Source organism: Ahaetulla prasina, chromosome 7 (genome assembly GCF_028640845.1).
Source record: "Ahaetulla prasina isolate Xishuangbanna chromosome 7, ASM2864084v1, whole genome shotgun sequence".
Classification (NCBI taxonomy): Eukaryota; Metazoa; Chordata; class Lepidosauria; order Squamata; family Colubridae; genus Ahaetulla; species Ahaetulla prasina.
In genome coordinates this window covers 18,553,069-18,573,508 of record NC_080545.1, presented here as the reverse complement: position 1 = coordinate 18,573,508, position 20,440 = coordinate 18,553,069, and the positions used below count along the sequence as shown (strand labels likewise).

At 39.5% G+C, this 20,440-nt stretch overlaps 1 protein-coding gene across 1 annotated transcript in view; it reads left to right on the top strand.

Moving 5' to 3' along the window:
• The first annotated feature begins 551 nt into the window (after positions 1-551).
• The window catches only part of CERK (ceramide kinase), a 55,839-nt gene continuing 35,950 nt past the window's right edge, over positions 552-20,440 (top strand). The window contains exons 1-4 of the mRNA XM_058190579.1: positions 552-1,059; positions 11,699-11,812; positions 14,151-14,273; positions 17,006-17,131. Coding sequence (XP_058046562.1) covers positions 912-1,059; positions 11,699-11,812; positions 14,151-14,273; positions 17,006-17,131 — 511 coding nt within the window. The 5' untranslated portion in view covers positions 552-911. The remainder of the gene's footprint in view (positions 1,060-11,698; positions 11,813-14,150; positions 14,274-17,005; positions 17,132-20,440) is intronic.

Sequence of the window (20,440 nt, the reverse complement as noted above, 5' to 3'; positions counted from 1 at the left end):
TCCCTGGAGTAGGGTGGGAATGGAGATTTTACATTATCCTTCCCCTGCTACACCCACCAAGCTACGCCCACCAAGCCACAGCCACAGAACCGGTAGTAAAACATTTTGAAACCCACCACTGAGCAGGAGATCCTATGCCAGGGTCTCCAACCTTGGCAACTTTAAGCCTGGTGGACTTCAACTCCCAGAACTCCCCAGCCAACTTAGCTGGCTGGGGAATTCTGGGAGTTGAAGTTCACCAGGCTTAAAGTTGCCAAGGTTGGAGACCCTTGCCCTATGCCATTTCAGACAAATGGCTGGCCAATATCTTCTTATAGATATATAATAAAAAGGGCAAGGCAGCGAAACTCGTCTCTCCAGCCTCAGGGCGCTTCTTCCTCAGGGCACTTAAGGGGTCGTTGGCGTGGCACTTGAGTGCCAACTTGGCTCGGCGTCTTGCAACCGCCCACTTGGCATGAGGGCGGTGGAGACGAGGACGACGACGGCAGCCCGGTTTTTCCCACTCTAGCGCGGGGCTGGGCAGCTTTGCAGACGGAGCAAGGTCAAGCTCCATCCGGAGGAGCGGGGAAATCAAGCTGGACCGATCCACCCGCTCCGCCGTATCTCCCTCCCACTCCTCCAGCCGTCCGAGTTTCTCCTGCTTCTGGCGGACCCTCCGCGACAAGCTGCGGGCGCCGCGTTAGAGACCCGAGGCCACTGAGCGTGCGCGAGTCCTTCCTCGCGCATGCTCCCTGCGCGCGGACCTGCAAATTCTGAAGGATAACAGATTCTGAAACATCCGACGGGCGGACTTAACCCGGCCGCCCTGTGGCGGTGGCGGCGGCAGCAGCGGCAACGCTCGCCCAGCCTCCCGGACTGAGCGGCCTCCAATCATGTCGCCTAAGCCAAGGACGCCGGGTCACTGAAGAGCCATGGGCGAGCGGTCCATTCCGGCTGGCCGGCGGACCCAGCTCATCTCCTTGCTGGTGCTGGAGCAGCGCGCCCAGGAGGTCACCTTAGACCGGGAGCTGGGGCTCTTGGCGTGGCGGAGCTTGGAGCCGCAGCCGCGCAGGGGGCGAGGTGAGTGGCCGCCAGTGACCTCCCCGGCATCCGTGGCAAAAAGGGGAGCAAAGCTTTACTAATCACTAACGGGGTTGGAAGGGACCTTGGAGGTCATCTAGTCCAACCCCCTGCTCAGGCAGGAGACCTGTACTAGGGATTCGAACCGTCGCACTGCCGATCTTTCTGACCGGACGAGCTCAGTGCCTTAACCACTGAGCCACCCCAGCCCGGTGGGGTCTGATCTGGAGACATGCACCCGTCCCGAGTCCTTGGAAAGTGCGCTTCTGGGCATGTGCAAAGTGCTGAACAGTCACCTCCTTAACTTTCAAGGTCCAGGAGATCTCAAAAGGGATCCTTTTAAAGAGACCTAACTAAGGCAACATTTGATGTCTTGTGGGTGGGGGGGATTAGAAGAAAACTGCAGCAATTGGACAAGGAGTCAACACTGACACAAATACAAACACACAACTCCAGTATATACTAAAGTAGCTGAGTTTTGGAACCTGATGCTCTTAATTTTAGGAAGTTGCCTTTTGGTACCTTAGTTAAAACTAGGTGCCTTTGAAAAGTTACTTAAATTCTTAAGCCATTTGACACTTCTGGCCCCTAAATGAAGTCTTACTTCCTTTTTCTTATTTTTTTCTGGGCCTAAAGAAAAACCACACACCTCTTTTAGTATTTGTTTCGTTATTTGTCAATTTATGATCCTGTTTTGTAAAAGGAAGGAAAATTAACTGTGACTCAGTTGGCCCAGTTCTGAAACATCTTTTACAAATGTAGCTTGGAGACAAAAATCTTGTCATCTTAGGAAAGCTTTGGACTTAATTTGCTGTTCCTTCCCCAGCTATCAATGTTTTAAATATTTTGAAATCAGTATGAGTTATGTAAGTAGCACACAATATTTGGCAGCTGTAAGCTTCCCTAGTTATAGTGGCAACTGCAGGTATTTAAACAACTGCTGTGAAAAGTTTTATAATGATTTTATCAATCTTCCGTAGTGAATCATTTCTATCTGACATCTTAAAAGGACCAACAAATTGTTTAGTGTTACTTCTGTGTACTGTACATAACCGCATGAAACATTTGCTTTCTCAGCCAATATCTGTTAAGAGCCTATTGACCCAATCTTTTTTATTTTTATTTATTTATTTATTTTTGTCACAACAATATACACAAGCATCACACAAAATGATTATATGGTATATAAACATATATGAGGAAATATAAGGAAGTATAAGCATATATATATATATATATATATATATATATATATATATATATATATATATATATATATATATGAAATATATATATATATATATATATATATATATATGAAAAAACAACAGGACAGGAACGGTAGGCACATTTGTGCTCTTATGCATGCCCCTTATAGTCCTCTTAGGAATGGGGTGAGGTCAATAGTAGATAGTTTTTGGTTAAAGCTTTTGGGATTATGAGAAGAGACCACAGAGTCAGGTAATGTGTTCCAAGCACTGATAACTCTGTTACAGAAGTCATATTTTCTGCAATCTAGATTGAAGCGGTTAACATTAAGTTTAAATCTATTGGTTGCTCTTGTATTATTGCAATTGAAGCTGAAGTAGTCTTTAACAGGAAGGACATTACAATAGATGATTCTATGAGTTAAACTTAGGTGTCCAGTATATGTCAACGCATATATATTTGAACTCCGTTTGAAAAGTATCAACAGTAGTTTGTCTGATCTCAGTGTCAATAACAACTTCCTGCTATTCTATGATTGCATGTATGATATGCATGGATTAGCTTCCTCTGCTTAAGAAGCCACTTTTTAATGGCAAGAGAAGCCACAACTTCATGATTTGCTGCAGTTTCAATGGCAACCACAACAAAAATGCAATTTGGAAAACTTTTCATGTAATTTAACTTCTCAGACAACGGGTGTATTGTGTGGGTATACTCGAACCTCTTCTCTGAGACATGTCATACTAAAGGTTGAGGTACAACATAATTTAAAACCTCATCTATTTATGTAAGACTCACCCATCACTTGTGGTGAATAATGAGACATGAAGCCAGCTAACCTATCTGGTTATTCCAGACAACATGCTTCCACCCCATCCTTTTTTGATTGCTCATAGGTTTATCATTGTTCTTCAGAGTTTATTAATGTTTTTTGGCTATCTGCAAGGTCTCTTAAGCAAAGGCAACTCCTCTTGTAGTCCATCTCTACTACATTCTCCACATATATTTGCTTTCGTCAACCTTGGCACCTTCCGCATGAGTGGGCATCAAGTTCCTAGCCAGCAGCTCCCTTGCTGAGAAGTCAGTGAGTTGAAATCCACATATCCCGAAGACCCAATCATCCAGTTGAGGAAGGATATCTTACTATCTTATCTGAATTACAATCAGAGGAAGCTGCAAATCGTAATTAAGTGTGCTTTTAGAAACACTTCCCCTATGTAAATTTTTTTAAATTTTATTTTGTCACAACAGTATACGTAAACATTGACATAAAACAACAACATAAAAATAAAAACATATATATAAGCAAAAGTATGCAATAACTTTATTAATTTGATATAATGAAAGGGAACAATAGGACAGGAACGGTAGGCACTTTTGTGCTCTTATGCACGCCCCTTATAGTCCTCTTAGGAATGGGGTGAGGTCAATAGTAGACAGTTTTTGGTTGCCAGTTTTTGGTTGCCTCAAACATCACATTTATCAGGGCTGAGGCAAAAAAAACCTAGATATGATTTATCATTGGCAATAATCCCCCATTTTCTCCACTTTAATTTTTTTTTTTGGGTGGGGCGGGGGGAAGAGTTGTCCATTGATTAGGGAAAGATGTTACAGGCTTTTAACCAATAATCCAAGGAGCTGTCCATTTGAAATAATCCTTCTTTCAATACAGGCAGATAATTGCTAGCTTTCATTTCAGAATACCTCAGGATGTTTATTTCATCAGAAGTACTTGCTGCATAAAAACTAAAGCCGCAGTCTTTCCCAATTCTTGAGTCCACCTCCCTATAGCTGCTTTTTCTTTACAACGATCTCTCTTCTCCCAATATATTTTAGTTTCCCTATGTTGAGAACCTATTTTTTTGCAAGAAATTAGCATTGTTCCTGTTTTTTACAGATAAGCAAACATACTTTGCTTCAGTTGACCTTTGGAAATCAAACATAATATACATGGGAAATATTGTTTTATTTCCCATGTATGTTACGTAACATGAACTTCACTACATTCTATTCCATTGAAGAGCAATATATTCATATATCGCCAAGCATTTAAAAGGGAAATATGCTGACTAGTGGTTAGTATTATGACACAAGGATTTTCCAAGCACATTAATCTGAATGGTTAAAGGTCTTTCCCTCATCTTTGATTACTTTATAACTTAATTGATGAACAGAAAACTCCTCAGATCAACATGCAACCTCTACTACATTTATTTCCAAATAAGAGAAAGTAGCAAAGAAACAAATCGTGCAAAGTTGCATATTACTTTAAATGCTTTCCCTCAGGATTTATACTCTTTTAAAATGATTGAATTTACACAGTTAAAAACTGCACTAGATGAAATGAAACTGAATTTTTTTTAGATAAAGCAGAAATTTTATATCTTGGAGGAGAAAATATCAAAGTTAAAAAACTTTAGTATTCTTCACATGAAAACGAACCATTCATCTTCAAAATCCTGATAAACAGCGTGCCATGAATGTTAAAACAGTGTTGAGAGTAAACAAAAATAAAGTGAACTGTATGAATAGATTATTTTTAATCATGCATTGTGACATTGAGCATTTATAGTTTACAAATAATTTAAACTTTTTCTTTAAAAAAATAGAAATTGCTTATAATATGGGCTTCTGTTTCTATTCAGGACAAAGGACGAGGCCTATTGTTGTGAGATTTTTAAGATACACAATGCAGATTCATAACTTATCTTTATATTGATAAGTGCGAGCTTTAGAATGGAATGCAAAGATAATTTTATTTATTAATCTGGTGTGCCACCCATCCTTGCCAGTGTCAGTGATTTTCGCAGATCTGCCTCAAGAAGCAGTTCAGAAGTTATTCATTAAAGCTCACTTGGCAGCAAAATTAAAGTGAATTAAACTTTTTATCCTGATTTTTAAATTTGTTTGCAATAGAAGAGAATGTCTGTAGCAGTCTGGACCCATCCCTCACACTTCTATTAATACCCTAAAACACACAGCCTAGATATACCTTTCTGTACATTTGTTTCATTACCAGGGATTCTAACCCACAGCATTGCTAAAGAATTGACAAAAAAGCTTGAACACATCACAGAGGGAAGCCAGATACTCCATCAACTCCTTATTACAGCTTCTCCAAAGAATAAAAAACGTGACAATAGATGAAGATGAAATCATGGTCTCATTTGATAGCACAACACTTTCTGCACCCATCAATTGTGTTGTAAATGTTGTACCTTGATGAACCTATCTTTTCTTTTATGTACACTGAGAGCATATGCACCAAGACAAATTCCTTGTGTGTCCAATCACACTTGGCCAATAAAATTCTATTCAAAAGGGATTCTATTCAAAGAACCAGAATTAGCTAAAGAATACCTGACAGCACTACTACACAACACACCTGACCTAACCAAATACACCAAGACTGAAATATCCACAGTCATGGATCTTATCAACTTTTGTCTAATAGCATACTTTCAGTTTAATGGACAAATATATCAACAAATCTAAGGAAGACTTATGGGATCATCACTTTCAGGACTAATAGGAGAGACTATAATGCAACACCTGGAGCATTCCCATGCATATGTATGTATCCAATAAATAGATAACACCATTGTCATAATAAAAAAGGACCAATCAGAGAATATACATGAAATCATCAACAGCATCTTCAAAGGAATAAAATCTACTAAGAAAGTAGAAAACAACACCATGCTATTCTTCCTGGCTATTTTGTCAGTAATGGCAAATTAGAAACACAAGTCTATCAGAAAACCAGCCACATCAACCAAGTGCTCCACTACCAATATAACAACCCCACAAAAGAAGCTATGTAAGAACACTATTTAGATAAGCACAAATATATGGCAGCACCCCTGAATGTTAGAAAAAGGAAAGAGGTTATCTATTCAACATCTTCCAACAAAATGGATATCCATCAACTTCATCAAAAAAGGCCTGAACACTCAATCCAATCAAAACAAGCTCTGAAAAGGATAACACTGCCATACATCAAAAACATTTCAGAAACCATCAACAGACTACAACCGCATACAGTGTAAGAACTACTACAGCCATTATGTAGGATAAACAGTCAGAAGACTAGCACAGCACATCCATGAACAATAACCAGCACTCAGAAGACATGATGAAAACTCCTTAATTTCATAACACATTGACAGATTTAACTGTAGTTTCAACTGGAAAACTGTGACCATCCTAGAACTATGGTTTCCACAACAGAACAAGCCAAGTCCAAACAAGCTAGAGAATTCATAAAAGGCTGGCACTCAGGCAAATTGATCATCAACAGGCACATAGAGATAAACAACATCTACATACCATTCAAAAGGCAATCAAAAAGTCTGAAACACCTCCTCACCAGCAATCAACACAGAGATAAGCAGAGATTAACACCAAGATTAACATTAGACCAACAATCAAGAAGTAAACAATATCCCAATCAAGGAACTATCAATTCAGATAAGTAGGCCAACAGTAAACAAGTGCCCAGTCAAGAACCACCAAGACCACTCTCACCAATACTGACAGGGCAAGCCACTAGTATATAAAATGAGAGCAAATAACACTCCCTATCAGCACTGATGATGTTATCTAGTTTGGGTGATGAAACACCTGCAAGAAAACAACTGAGCTCAGAGAGCACCAAGGAACCCACAATTAAATTTGTTTAATCCATTGATTCAGTAGGAAGACAGGTTCTCCCCCCCTCATGTGTTGTACCAATACAACTAATCTATTGTACCCATACTACATGGAGGTCAGCCTCCATGTTGTATTGGTACAACACATTAGTTTGGTTGATACCCAGGTTGTGTGAACTCAGGGCAGAATGGCTGGTTTATATTTCAGTGTGTTAGGTAAGTTTAGTAAACCGTGATTAAATTAACATTGTTCTGTTGTGCAGAGAGAGAGAGAGAGGGCTGCTGAAGGGAAGAAAGGAATTTCTTCCTAAGATTTAGCCATAGTCCCAACCCCAAGTTTTGGAGGAAATGTACCTAGCTTTAACAGAACTTAATTTTAAGATGTTTTAGTATTTTGAAGTAATTTGCAGATTATGCATTTCTTTAGATGGGATGAATCCTCCTTTACAAAAAAAAAAAATCTGCTACTGGTATTTTCCAAGATACTTTCTGCTACTGTATTTTCAGTATTTCTTACGGTATATTCAATAATTTTAGTATACGGCACTCAGTATTTTTGGAATTATGGGTATTGAATTTATGGTATTTTCTGCTACTGACATCCGCTAAACTGGCAGAACTAATAGAAAATCTTAGCTTTCTTTCCGGCCATTAGCTTTGTATGACTTGACAGTCAGCCAAAAATCACAAGTGGTTTTTACCAGACTGCCAGTCTACAAGATATATTAGTCCAGTCCTAAAGCAAGGTGAGTGCATCCCAGTTTTTTATGCTTCTTAGAGAAGTTTCTCATTCATCATAGGGCGCAAGGTGACTATTTTAGGCAGGGGAAAATTGTATTTCAGTTCACTGTGTGAATAGTGAAACAGCAAATATAAAGCTCCCTCCTTTGAGTCTTGAGACAAAAGCAGAAAAGCTGCAGTTGTCCAACAAGAAAACCACATTTTCCTCTTTGGGTGGTTCAGTAAGAGAGTGGAAGGGCTGGGAGAGATGTTGGCTGGTATGATTTGTAAATAAGGAAAGTCTGCCTGAATTAAACTGCTGGCAACCTCTTGTAATTTTTGTGACAATAATATGGAAATTGCTTGCTATTGCTTTTTTTCAGGAATTTTGTTAAAACACACCTACTTGGGATTATCCTGGTGCTGGGATCTGCCGAGTTCATGTATTGCAATTAAATAGTTTCTTTGAACGAGCACTCAGAACTTATTGGTTATAGTTTAACAAGCAGTTGTAATTGTGGCTTACTCAACAAGTCATGGTTAAATAAACTATAGTTTTGAAGAGTGATATAAATGTTTGGGTCCGTTCAGATCTTTTGGCGAGACATGTGTTTACCAGCAAAGAGACAATCCAAAAATAGCACATCAATTTCTCTGAACAGTTCCAAGACATGCATTCATGGCAGAGTTATAATGCAAGACTTGGAAGCTAAATTTGCAAAGCATTCAACCCCCGATGAAGCTAGCCAGGGATTGGTACTTACAGAGCCTCTGGAGTAAAAGGGGTATGCGATGTTCCCTTTAATGACAAAAAGACTTGGGAAAACTACCCTTCATAGTCACAGATGTTGGAATACAGTTTGTTCCTAGCTATTTCCTTTGATTTTTAAATTTTATTTAAGATGATAGATGGATGGATGGATGGATGGATGGATGGATGGATGGATGGATAGATAGATAGATAGATAGATAGATAGATAGATAGATAGATAGATAGATAGATAGATAGATAGATAGACAGACAGATAGAACCAATAACAATAACTTTGACTATACACTAATCGGTATACGTTAAAATGAAATTTTGTTGGATACAGTTCTCAAAGGGTCTCCACCTCCAATATACACTACATAAATATGACTAAATAAATAAATACAAAAGTATGCATGTACCCACATATATGAATCACTTCCTCTGTCATGTTTTGTCTGCCCTTTAATATCTTTAGCATTTCCTCCCTTTCTTGATCTTCTACACATTGTAGGTATCAGCTTTCTCTCACTGATTTGTCAACCCTAATATATTTTAAATTTAACTTTAACTCTAAGATGAGTGGATTTCAACCAATAGAATTTCCCAGCCAAATATTAAAATCCATAGATTTTTAAATCTCCTGGTCTAAAACATACTACTTTAATCAGTCAGGACTCAGAGAGAGAGCTTTGTATCAGGATTAACACACTGGTTGCTCTGCATAGATTCAGAGCTAAAATAAGCTCTTTTGTTTGCAGTTCATTGTTGTTTTTGAAACAAACGGAGTTTAGCTAAATGTAGGCTTTCCAGAACAATGTAACTATATGGATTTGAACCAAAAAAAAAAGAGTCATCATAAATAAATGAATGCACATAGCACTTACTGACATAATTTTAAAGCAAGGGATCTTTTGGAGAGAATCATTTGACAATTTCTTCCCACATTCTATTTTTTTCACCTCCTATAAAAAGTCTTGTTTTTGACAGCCATGATATACATTTGTTTGTTTGTTTGTTTATACTTCATGTTTCTAAACCGTAGATCTCCCTCAAGGAGACACTTTGGGCAGTTACAGTATACTGAACCATAAGGCACAGATCCAGATTCTAAATTTTACTCAAAGGGATGAATAGATTTTACTTGTAAACCTTGGCTGCTTGCAACTGTTCTTTTCTTTTATGAAGATGATATTCTCATAAACTCCTAAATCATAGTAGCAAGAACCTACCTTGTGGTGGTTTTCATTTCAGCCCAAATCTCATTATTCTCTTGGCATAATTATTTAGGGCTATGCTTGCTTTGAAAATGATTTGGGGAGGGGAAATTGCTTCTCGTCTTACAATTTTCACTCAAAGCATGAAAGCAGTCGGTCTTTAGTGTAACTCTTAAAACTCCTGCAGAGCCTGGGAAAAAAAAGATTTAATGAGTAAGAGAGATATGTTGTCTTCATCTAATGTGGGGATGCCTGTGACCCAGATGTGTTACACGCTGGCCACGCCCACCCCGTTTTAGCGAAGGAAGGGAAAGTTGTGATTTGTCACGTGACAACAACATGACGCTGCTAGTTTGAAACCCCTGATCTAATGTTTGAAGTAAGTTTATAGAATAATTTCTGCAAGTGCATAGGTCTAATAGCCACTAATTTGATATTAGTCCTGGATAGTATTTAGATGAGTACTAGGAATTCCCAGAGTTGTAGGCTAGGTTGAAAAAGTGGCAGTGACCAACCACTTCTATCCAGTGGTCCAGACACTCATGGGACCATGGTGGCATGAAGGCACCAAGAGCCAAGTTCAACCTGGGGAAGATTTTACTTCAGTTCTTTTCTCCTATGCTAATAAACATTCCACAAAATGTGTATTATCCTATAAAGATTGCCATCTTCTCATCTGAGGCACAAAGAATCTAAGGTTGAGAACTCTAAAATAATATTGAATTACTAGATCAGTGTTTATCAACCAAAGGCTGGCTGGGAGGATTCCCAGGGTTGATGTCCACACATCTTAAAAGTTGCCAAGGTTGAGAAGAACTGAACTGTATCCTATCATTGATCTCTTACCACATTTCAAAATAAGAGTAAAATCAATATACAGTACATGCCACTTGGATTCCTTCCTCCGTCCATTATCCCTCCAAGTTCCCCACAATGGAATCTTTTCGTTTTTGGCTCTGTCAAAAAAAGATACTGTGTGGTACATATATGTTGGGGACCATCTCCTAATACCTTTGACCCACCTTGTTATTCCAACCTGTCACACGTGTTTATAAAATGAATATTCTTTTCCCAAGTCTCTGAACAGAATATTTTGACTTAGAGTTTCTGATTATAAAAAACTATATCATTCTCCACAGACATCCGTTCCTTTCACAAAATGTATTTTGAGAGTTTATTTTTTATTTATTTATTTATTTTTATTTTTTTATTTTTGTCACAACAATATACACAAGCTTCACACAAAATGATTATATAGTATATAAACATATATATATATGAGGAAATATAAGGAAGTATAAGCATATATATATAAGAAAAAACAATAGGACAGGAACAGTAGGCACATTTGTGCTCTTATGCACGCCCCTTATGGTCCTCTTAGGAATGGGGTGAGGTCAATAGTAGATAGTTTTTGGTTAAAGCTTTTGGGATTATGAGAAGAGACCACAGAGTCAGGTAATGTGTTCCAACCACTGATGACTCTGTTACAGAAGTCATATTTTCTGCAATCTAGATTGAAGCGGTTAACATTAAGTTTAAATCTATTGGTTGCTCTTGTATTGTTGCAATTGAAGCTGAAGTAGTCTTTAACAGGAAGGACATTACAATAGATGATTCTATGAGTTAAACTTAGGTCTTGTCGAAGGCGGCGGCGTTCCAAGCTTTCTAAGCCTAGGATTTCAAGTCTGGTGGGATAAGGTATTTTGTTGTTTTCAGAGGAGTGAAGAACTCTTCTTGTAAAATATTTCTGGACATGTTCAATTGTATTGATGTCAGAAATGTGGTGAGGGTTCCAGACAGGTGAGCTGTATTCAAGAATTGGCCTAGCAATTTTTTTCAACTTTTCAACTTTTCTTCAGCAACATGCTTGATTTAAATATCCTCTGAAGTGAATGCCTAAAAAATGTTTACACTTTTGTTACAAAGATACTTTTCTGGTCTCGGGCTGCTCCCCACAGACATGTTGTTGCCCACTAGGAGCAGAAAATGCTGCACAAGAGATTCCTTTGGGTCTAGCTAGGCTGTTTGTTTATTTTACAACTCTTCCTCTTTTTTTTTTCTTTCTTCTTTTTTTTTTTTTTTTGCAGAGAGCTATGCTGTGCCCATTTCTGAGATCATTGCTGTTGAGGAGAAAGAAAGGGAGGCGAAACAATCTCATCCTGGAAGATGGCAGAAAATGGCAAAGCCTCATGCATTCACCGGTAAAAAAAAATAATAATAAGCCACGTTTTAGTGCAAATAGTTTTAAAATTATTAACATTCTGGGTTTGCATAATATATGGAATCAAATAAGCTGGATTCACATAACTTCCTGAAAGAGAGTGAAAGAGGGAGGGAGGGAAGGAGAGAGAGACAGAGACAGAGGAGAGAAAATTATCTTGATGAAACTTAATATTCCTCTTCAGCAGTAGCTACAATTGTGACTGCCTTATCAAGAGGTTACATGCCAGTTGAACTAAGTTATTACTTGACAGAAGATCTGAATTCATTCAACCTTTTCCCTCACATTTGCTACAGTGGAGCATCCAAAATTATTTCTGTGCAGAAATCCTTCTTTGCAGAAAGGAGATTATTAAGATGGGCTTGAAAGACATTTTTTTTTTCATTTTCATAGTTCATCTCTTGCTATTTGGCTCCTTGAACTCTGAATTTCTGTCATGCCGCCTGTTCCGTTTTCAAGACTTTTGGTAAATGCCGGACAGTAACATTTGCCTGACTTTTATAGTATTTACATGATATCCAATAAACTCTCTTTTTGCAGCCCTATAATCCCTTAATTTGGGGTAGAGTCAGGGGCGACTAAATGGAGCTGACCGTTTTACTGGCTGGATGTCCTTCCTGATGCTTAAGTGACTTTACAGCAGATTTTTTTTCTCTGTGCCTAGAAGAGAAACATCTGCCACTACCTAGGATTGAATTCTCAACCTTCTGAGTTGGAGACGAGGATTTTCACCACTAGGTCACCATGTCACTCATTTGCATGATATCCAATGATAATAAAATATTCTGTATTGATGATATAAACTGTCCAACATAGACAACTAAATGAAAGAATAAACCTAAGTGCCCAAATTGTTACTTTCCTTTTTTTCCCCTCTACACATTAAAAACTCGTATCTATGACCATCTGTAACAAATGGTTTTCTTAAGCAATGAAAGATTCTTTTTTAAAAAGTGACCTTTTCACAGACTTAAAAGCACCATCTCCTTGCTTTGTACAATGAATTTTTAATTGGGAAACCTCAACCAATTTCTATGATTTTGCATATCACAAAAAGTTTTTGTAGATTAGTAACTGAAAAAAAAATTGGAACCACAAATATATTTATGTTGTTGGTATAATATAATGGTTGAGTATTGGATTTGGACCATGGACACCAGGTTTAATCCTCACTTAATAACAGAGAGTTTGTTTGGTTTCAGTCTATCTTTACAAAGTGGTGGTTGTGGGAATAAAATGAGGGGAGGCCCCCCACCTTGGAATCCTCAAGAGAAACAGGTGGGTTAATAAATCAGTCAAAAATAAATCAGTCAAGTATCCATAGCCAACACATTCTTCTTTTCTTTTCATCCATACATAATATCCAGAAAACAAGACTGAATCACTTATTTAGTCATTTAGCTGAAGGCAGTGTAGTTAGCATGCCCTTATCTTATTTTTTTCACAACAACCTTGTAAGGTGGGGGAGGTCATAAAGGACCAATGCAAAGTCACCCAGAGAATGTCTGTGAGTGAAGGTGGATTACAAGCTGGGTCTCCCCACTCTTAATCCAACACCTTAACCCCGACACTCAGTTATTTTCTAGAATAAGTTGCTAAGTTGCTGTGGACTGTATACATTTCCCTAGAAACCTTAGAAATATAACCCTCTCCAATAGCTGCTGCTGCTGCAATGTGATTGTGAATAGAATGAAAGGGGGAAACCTTAACCGATTCAATTTAGATCACTCTTTTTCAATCTTGACAACTTTAAGGTATGTGGACTTCAGCGCCCAGAATTCCCTAATCAACATGTGGGCTGGGAAATTCTGGAAGTTGGAGTTTACACATCTGAAAAGTCACAAAGTTTGAAAAAAATAATAATAATGTAGATTTAAATCAAATTTCACAACTCTCTCACGGCTTTGTTCAGCACTACAACTTTTTGGTGCATTGCTCTAGCCACTCATAAGTGCGGTGGGAATTGGGACGACAGGGAGCAGGAAAGGAGCAGAATTCCCTGTCTTTTGCTCTACGATGGGCAAATATTTTATACCAGTGTAAATAAATTTAGCCTAGCTAAAAGTCCCTGACTTGGAAAGGACACTATCTCAAAGATTGGCAAGGAGTCACCTGATGATGAATTCCTTGCCTACCTGCCCAGATTGGCAGCCTTTTCTTTTTCTCGGGATCTGTGGCCTTAAAAAACTATCGGATGTGAATTTCTTTCAAAATTCTCAGGTATTGTGTAAATGCTACATGTTATTATATTTGGAGAGCAACATTGCTTGTTCGGAACTGTGATTTTCTTTTTATTTGTGCATGTATCTCTTTTGCAGTGTATTACATCAAGAGGGCACGGCATCACCGCTGGCGGTGCAGCGAAGTGACTTTCTGGTGCATTGATGAACATCTGTGTAATCAATGGATATGTACACTGAGAGAACTACTTGATTTACAGAGTATGTTGCAGATAAAGAATGCCATTCCTTTGTTGTTGCTGTTTTCCTCAGGGCCTAACCAATTTCTGAGAAAGGGGGAAAAAATGAAGCCAGTAATGATGGGAACTTATAGCAATAGCACTTAGACTTATATACCGCTTCACAGTGCGTTACAGCCCTCTCTAAGCGGTTTACAGAGTCAGCCTATTGCCCCCAATAATCTGGGTCCTCGTTTTACCAACCTTGGAAGGATGGAAGGCTGAGCCAACCTTCAGCTGGTGGAATTTGAACTGCCGAACTACTGGCAGTTGGCAGACAGCAGAATTAGCCTGCAATGCAGCATTCTAACCTCTGCGCCACTGCAGTTCACGCTGCTATTACCTACATTTCGAATAAGATGAGAAATTGCACAAGTGCAAGCACATCCTTATATTTCAAGCAGCAGAAAGGCCTCCTTGTCTTTACACTAGCCGAGGTGTATTTAGTTGGAATATATGAAGACACGCCTATCAATTCTCCAGCTATTGACATCATGGACAATACAATTCTTAACAAGGTTTTATCTATTTTCTAGGCAGGCTAATGAGCTTAAATAACATTCGAATGCTGGAAGAAATGTCTTTAGAATGAGAAAACTTCAATAGTGGAACTCAATTATTGGCCAGCTCTCCCTCTGGAAATCTTTCAGTAATGGCTGGGAAATTCTGGAAGTTGGAGTTTACACATCTGAAAAGTCACAAAGTTTGAAAAAAATAATAATAATGTAGATTTAAATCAAATTTCACAACTCTCTCACGGCTTTGTTCAGCACTACAACTTTTTGGTGCATTGCTCTAGCCACTCATAAGTGCGGTGGGAATTGGGACGACAGGGAGCAGGAAAGGAGCAGAATTCCCTGTCTTTTGCTCTACGATGGGCAAATATTTTATACCAGTGTAAATAAATTTAGCCTAGCTAAAAGTCCCTGACTTGGAAAGGACACTATCTCAAAGATTGGCAAGGAGTCACCTGATGATGAATTCCTTGCCTACCTGCCCAGATTGGCAGCCTTTTCTTTTTCTCGGGATCTGTGGCCTTAAAAAACTATCGGATGTGAATTTCTTTCAAAATTCTCAGGTATTGTGTAAATGCTACATGTTATTATATTTGGAGAGCAACATTGCTTGTTCGGAACTGTGATTTTCTTTTTATTTGTGCATGTATCTCTTTTGCAGTGTATTACATCAAGAGGGCACGGCATCACCGCTGGCGGTGCAGCGAAGTGACTTTCTGGTGCATTGATGAACATCTGTGTAATCAATGGATATGTACACTGAGAGAACTACTTGATTTACAGAGTATGTTGCAGATAAAGAATGCCATTCCTTTGTTGTTGCTGTTTTCCTCAGGGCCTAACCAATTTCTGAGAAAGGGGGAAAAAATGAAGCCAGTAATGATGGGAACTTATAGCAATAGCACTTAGACTTATATACCGCTTCACAGTGCGTTACAGCCCTCTCTAAGCGGTTTACAGAGTCAGCCTATTGCCCCCAATAATCTGGGTCCTCGTTTTACCAACCTTGGAAGGATGGAAGGCTGAGCCAACCTTCAGCTGGTGGAATTTGAACTGCCGAACTACTGGCAGTTGGCAGACAGCAGAATTAGCCTGCAATGCAGCATTCTAACCTCTGCGCCACTGCAGTTCACGCTGCTATTACCTACATTTCGAATAAGATGAGAAATTGCACAAGTGCAAGCACATCCTTATATTTCAAGCAGCAGAAAGGCCTCCTTGTCTTTACACTAGCCGAGGTGTATTTAGTTGGAATATATGAAGACACGCCGATCAATTCTCCAGCTATTGACATCATGGACAATACAATTCTTAACAAGGTTTTATCTATTTTCTAGGCAGGCTAATGAGCTTAAATAACATTCGAATGCTGGAAGAAATGTCTTTAGAATGAGAAAACTTCAATAGTGGAACTCAATTATTGGCCAGCTCTCCCTCTGGAAATCTTTCAGTAATGGCTGGGAAATCCTGAGTTAAAATGGACTTCGCTTTAGATTCCCTTTCCTGAGCAGAAAGAGATATTTGAGGATTTGTCGTTCAGCAACTTCTAGAGTAGCTAAAGCAGTGGTGAAATGTAAAATTTGTTATTACCGGTTCTGTGGGCATGGCTTGATGGGGGGGCGGTAATGTGACTAGGTGGGCATGGCCAACTTTTTTTTTTTTTACTTTTAAAAGCATTTTTTCTACAACCTCTTCAGCCGAAGAGGTTGTAAAAAAATGCTTTTAAAAGGCTCTGACAATCCCAGCTGAGTTGCCTAATCATCAGAGGCTTTTGTTTTCTTTTAAAAGCATTTTTTTGCCTTTACAAGAAAAAAAAGCCTCTGACAATCAGGCAACTCAGCTGGGATCGCCAGAGCCTTTTAAAAGCATTTTTTTCTACCGAAGGCTATTTGGCCGAAGAGGTTGTAAAAAAATGCTTTTAAAAGGCTCTGACGATCCCAGCTGAGCTGTGCGATCATCAGAGGGCTTTCCCCCCCCCCACTTTTAAAAGCATTTTTTCGGCCAAAGAAAAAGAAACCTCTGAGGATAATGGTGCTCAGCTGGGCATGGGGTGGGGGCAGGGAGTTTTGCTACCAGTTCTCCAAACCCCCCGCTGCCATAGCTACCGAATCAGGCAATCCAGTCCGAACCGGGAGCATTTCACCCCTGAGCTAAAGGGCAAATAATCTCATGGCCCACTTTCTCTCTTTCATGTTGGCAGCGTCCAGACCAAAGCACTTGCTTGTATATATTAATCCACACAGTGGAAAATCACAAGGAGAAAAAATATACGAACAAAAAGTGGCTCCATTGTTTAGTCTGGCTTCCATCTCTACTGATGTTATAGGTGAGTTATTCATTTGAAATTACTGATTCCCCTAAATAACTGCCTTGAATTACAGCATTATAGTTTCCTCAGACAGCAGATTTCCCCAATTCTGGTGCCCGCCAGAAACATTGAAGAAATGGAGAAGTTGTCATCCTAATGTACTTATAATGCACCAAGTTTGAGAAAGTTACTTTTAGAAATAGTCTAAAAGCAAGTGGTTTCCGGGGTTATTCAAACTCCAAGGTGCTTGTTTATATATAGAGGTGCTTCAGTTTCCCATCTTGAACTTGAAGAACACATGCAGAGCTTGTGCATGTGCAATTGATTGGCTGCCTTATTTAATTATACTCAACTGTGGCCCATAATTTTGGACTTGTCAGGAAAACCATTTTGCCTAGTGAAAAAGAAGGGTCTAGTCTCAAAATGATACTCATTTTGACCAACCCTCTCTCCATTGCATCATACCTGCTAGATAAATACTGTTCATAGAATCATAGGCTGGAAGGGATCTTGGAGGTTTTCTAATCCAACACAGTGCCCAAGGCAAGATACTTCATTGCATCCTGGACAAATGGCTATCCAATCTTTTCTTTTCTTAAAGATCTCCAGTGATGAAGCATCCACAACTCTGAAAGGCATGCTGTTCCATTGATTAGTAGTTCTTACTGTCAGGATATTTCTCCTTAGTTCCAGGTTGGATCTCTCTTTAACAGGCTTCCAATCATTGGGTCTTGTCCAATGTGCTTTGGAGAATAATTGAACCCTTCCTCTCTGTGACAGCCCTCAAGTACCAGAAGATGGCTATTGTGTCAGCCCCATCCCTCTCTTTGTTAGGCTAAAGGTAAAGGTTCCCCTCATACATATGTGCTAGTCACATTCCCGACTCTAGGGGGCGGTGCTCATCTCTGGTGCTGGCTCCAAAGAGCCAGTGCTGTCCGAAGACGTCTCCGTGGTCATCTGGCCGGCATGACTAAATGCCAAAGGCACACGGAACAGTGTTGCCTTCCCACCAAAGGTGGTCCTTATTTTTCTACTTACATTTTTTACATGCTAGATTGGCAGAAGCTGGGACAAGTAACAGGAGCTCACCCCGTTACACGGCACTAGGGATTTGAACCGCTGAACTGCTGACCTTTCGATCGACAAGTTCAGTGTCTTATGCCACTGAGCCACCACATCCTTCCCTTAATCATTCATTATATGGATTAGCTTCCAGACCTCTTATCATTTTTGTTGATCTTCTCTGCATTCTTTCTAGGATCTCAGCGTCTTTTTTTGTATTGTGGCGGCCAGAATATATGTCAGGTGTCTTCATGCCAATAACCACAGTGAAACCGACAATGCATGTGAATTGTACAAGCCTTGAAAAACAGTGCAAGATTGTGCTATCACACTTAATCACAATACTGTCCCCATTTTAAATGAACAACATTATGCAGATGGCATAAAAGGGACGCAAGGGGTTGGACTAGAAGACCTCTAAAGTCTCTTCCAGTCCTGTAATTCTGTGAAATTGTAAGCCAAAGAAGTTACAGAAATAAGAAAAAGAAAAAAAACATAGTGCAGAATATGAAATTACAAATTATGAGAATTAAGTCCATGGGGACGGAGGATATTAAGGTGATCTTGTTCTGGCCTCTGGTTATTCTGTTCTCCCATAAGCAGCACATCCTCCCTCTTCCTCCTATAAATCTATACCACATTTACTCACCTTTGCTGAGTGACAGCTGATCTTGCTGGCTAAACCCATGTACAAAATTCCACTTGTTCCACTGGAGGCTCCTTGATTAGCTCTTTCCAAAAGAATGTTTCAAAACCGCTGTGCATTTCCTCTCGGTCTTCTTGATTTCTTACCCTGACTATATTGGTTGGAGTTATCTTAGTTCAAAAAGAGAGACAGTTGAAAGTCTGTAATGGTATGTAGGAATGGGAGACCTTAGGAAACAAAAGATAGGTACTTTCAGGCTTGTGAAATTGATGTCAGCCTTCTCAGATAGTCAAGCCCATCCAGGAATACTAGCTCTGTCTTTATTATAAGGTTATATTAATCTATCCTTGCGAGTCTGAAAGTAAATTTCTTCTTCTTATCTTTACAGTCCAAGAAACTAGGGTTGTTCTTTTTGAGATGTTTACCACAGCCCCCATACCTTCTGCTGATTCAGCTGCTTCTTATCTGACTGTCACCTAGTCTGAGGGTCTTCTTCCTGCCTCCCAAGGTCGTTCGCACATACCATTGCAGAATTCCAATCAAAGTTGTGTTACTAATCTGGAGACTCTTGTGCCAACATATTGCTAGATATATCCCATCATCTAGGACCGTGATGGCGAACCTACGGCACATGTGCCACAGGTGGCACGCAGTGCCCTCTCTGTGGCCATGCAAACCGTCGCCCCAGTTCAACTCAGCCATGCATGTGTGCGCGACTCCCTCTGACCAGCTGGTCATCAGGTCTCTGCCACGCATGAGCGGGGGGTGGCGCACATGTGGGGGCCGCGCATGCATGTGGGGGGGGGATGGAGCATGTGGGGGTATGCACATGCATGCGTGGGGGGTGGAGAGCATGCACGGGAGCCATGCGCACATTGCATTTTGGGGATCGGGTGTGGGTGCATGCTTTTGCACACACACACACATTTTGGGCACTTGGTCCGGAAAATGTTAGACATCACTGATATAGGATGTACATTTGGTGTCCTGAAGCACAGTCAGGTTGCAAGATATAGTAGACTATTTTGAGAAGAAATATTGCTAAGTAGAAATTTAGCATCTTCCTCTCTTGCTGAGCCACTTTTCATTAAACCCCAATGATTATTATATTGCTGAGAAATGCTTTTAAATGATTAAGCAATAGCATCTGCCAGAACACTAAGTACCTCCCACAAATTATCTATCTGTGTAAAAAATAACCAATTTTTCTGAGCGCCTGCTTGTTTAAGATTCTGTTCATTACCGGCTAAACGAAAGCTGCATTTTCATTCCAGGGTTTTTGCTTTATTCTTTTAAAGAACTTGATTGCCACTTAGCTGTGGATTTTTCCGGTGCTTTCTTTTACACTACTGCTTAATACTAGCTTAGTTGTATTACTGTAATGACTCATTTTCTGCCTCTGAAACAATGGATTTGCCCCAAGGAATTACAATTGCTAAGTTGACTACTATAGCGAAGATTCTTGTTTATATCTCACTTATTTGACAGATCCGTGTTGTGTCAACATGGTTTATACAGGCATTGTCTAGTATTTCTTGGTGGAGGTATCTTCACTCCATTGTTTTGTTTGATAAATTTATATCTCTTCATAAATTTCCTCATATTACCTACACAAAAAC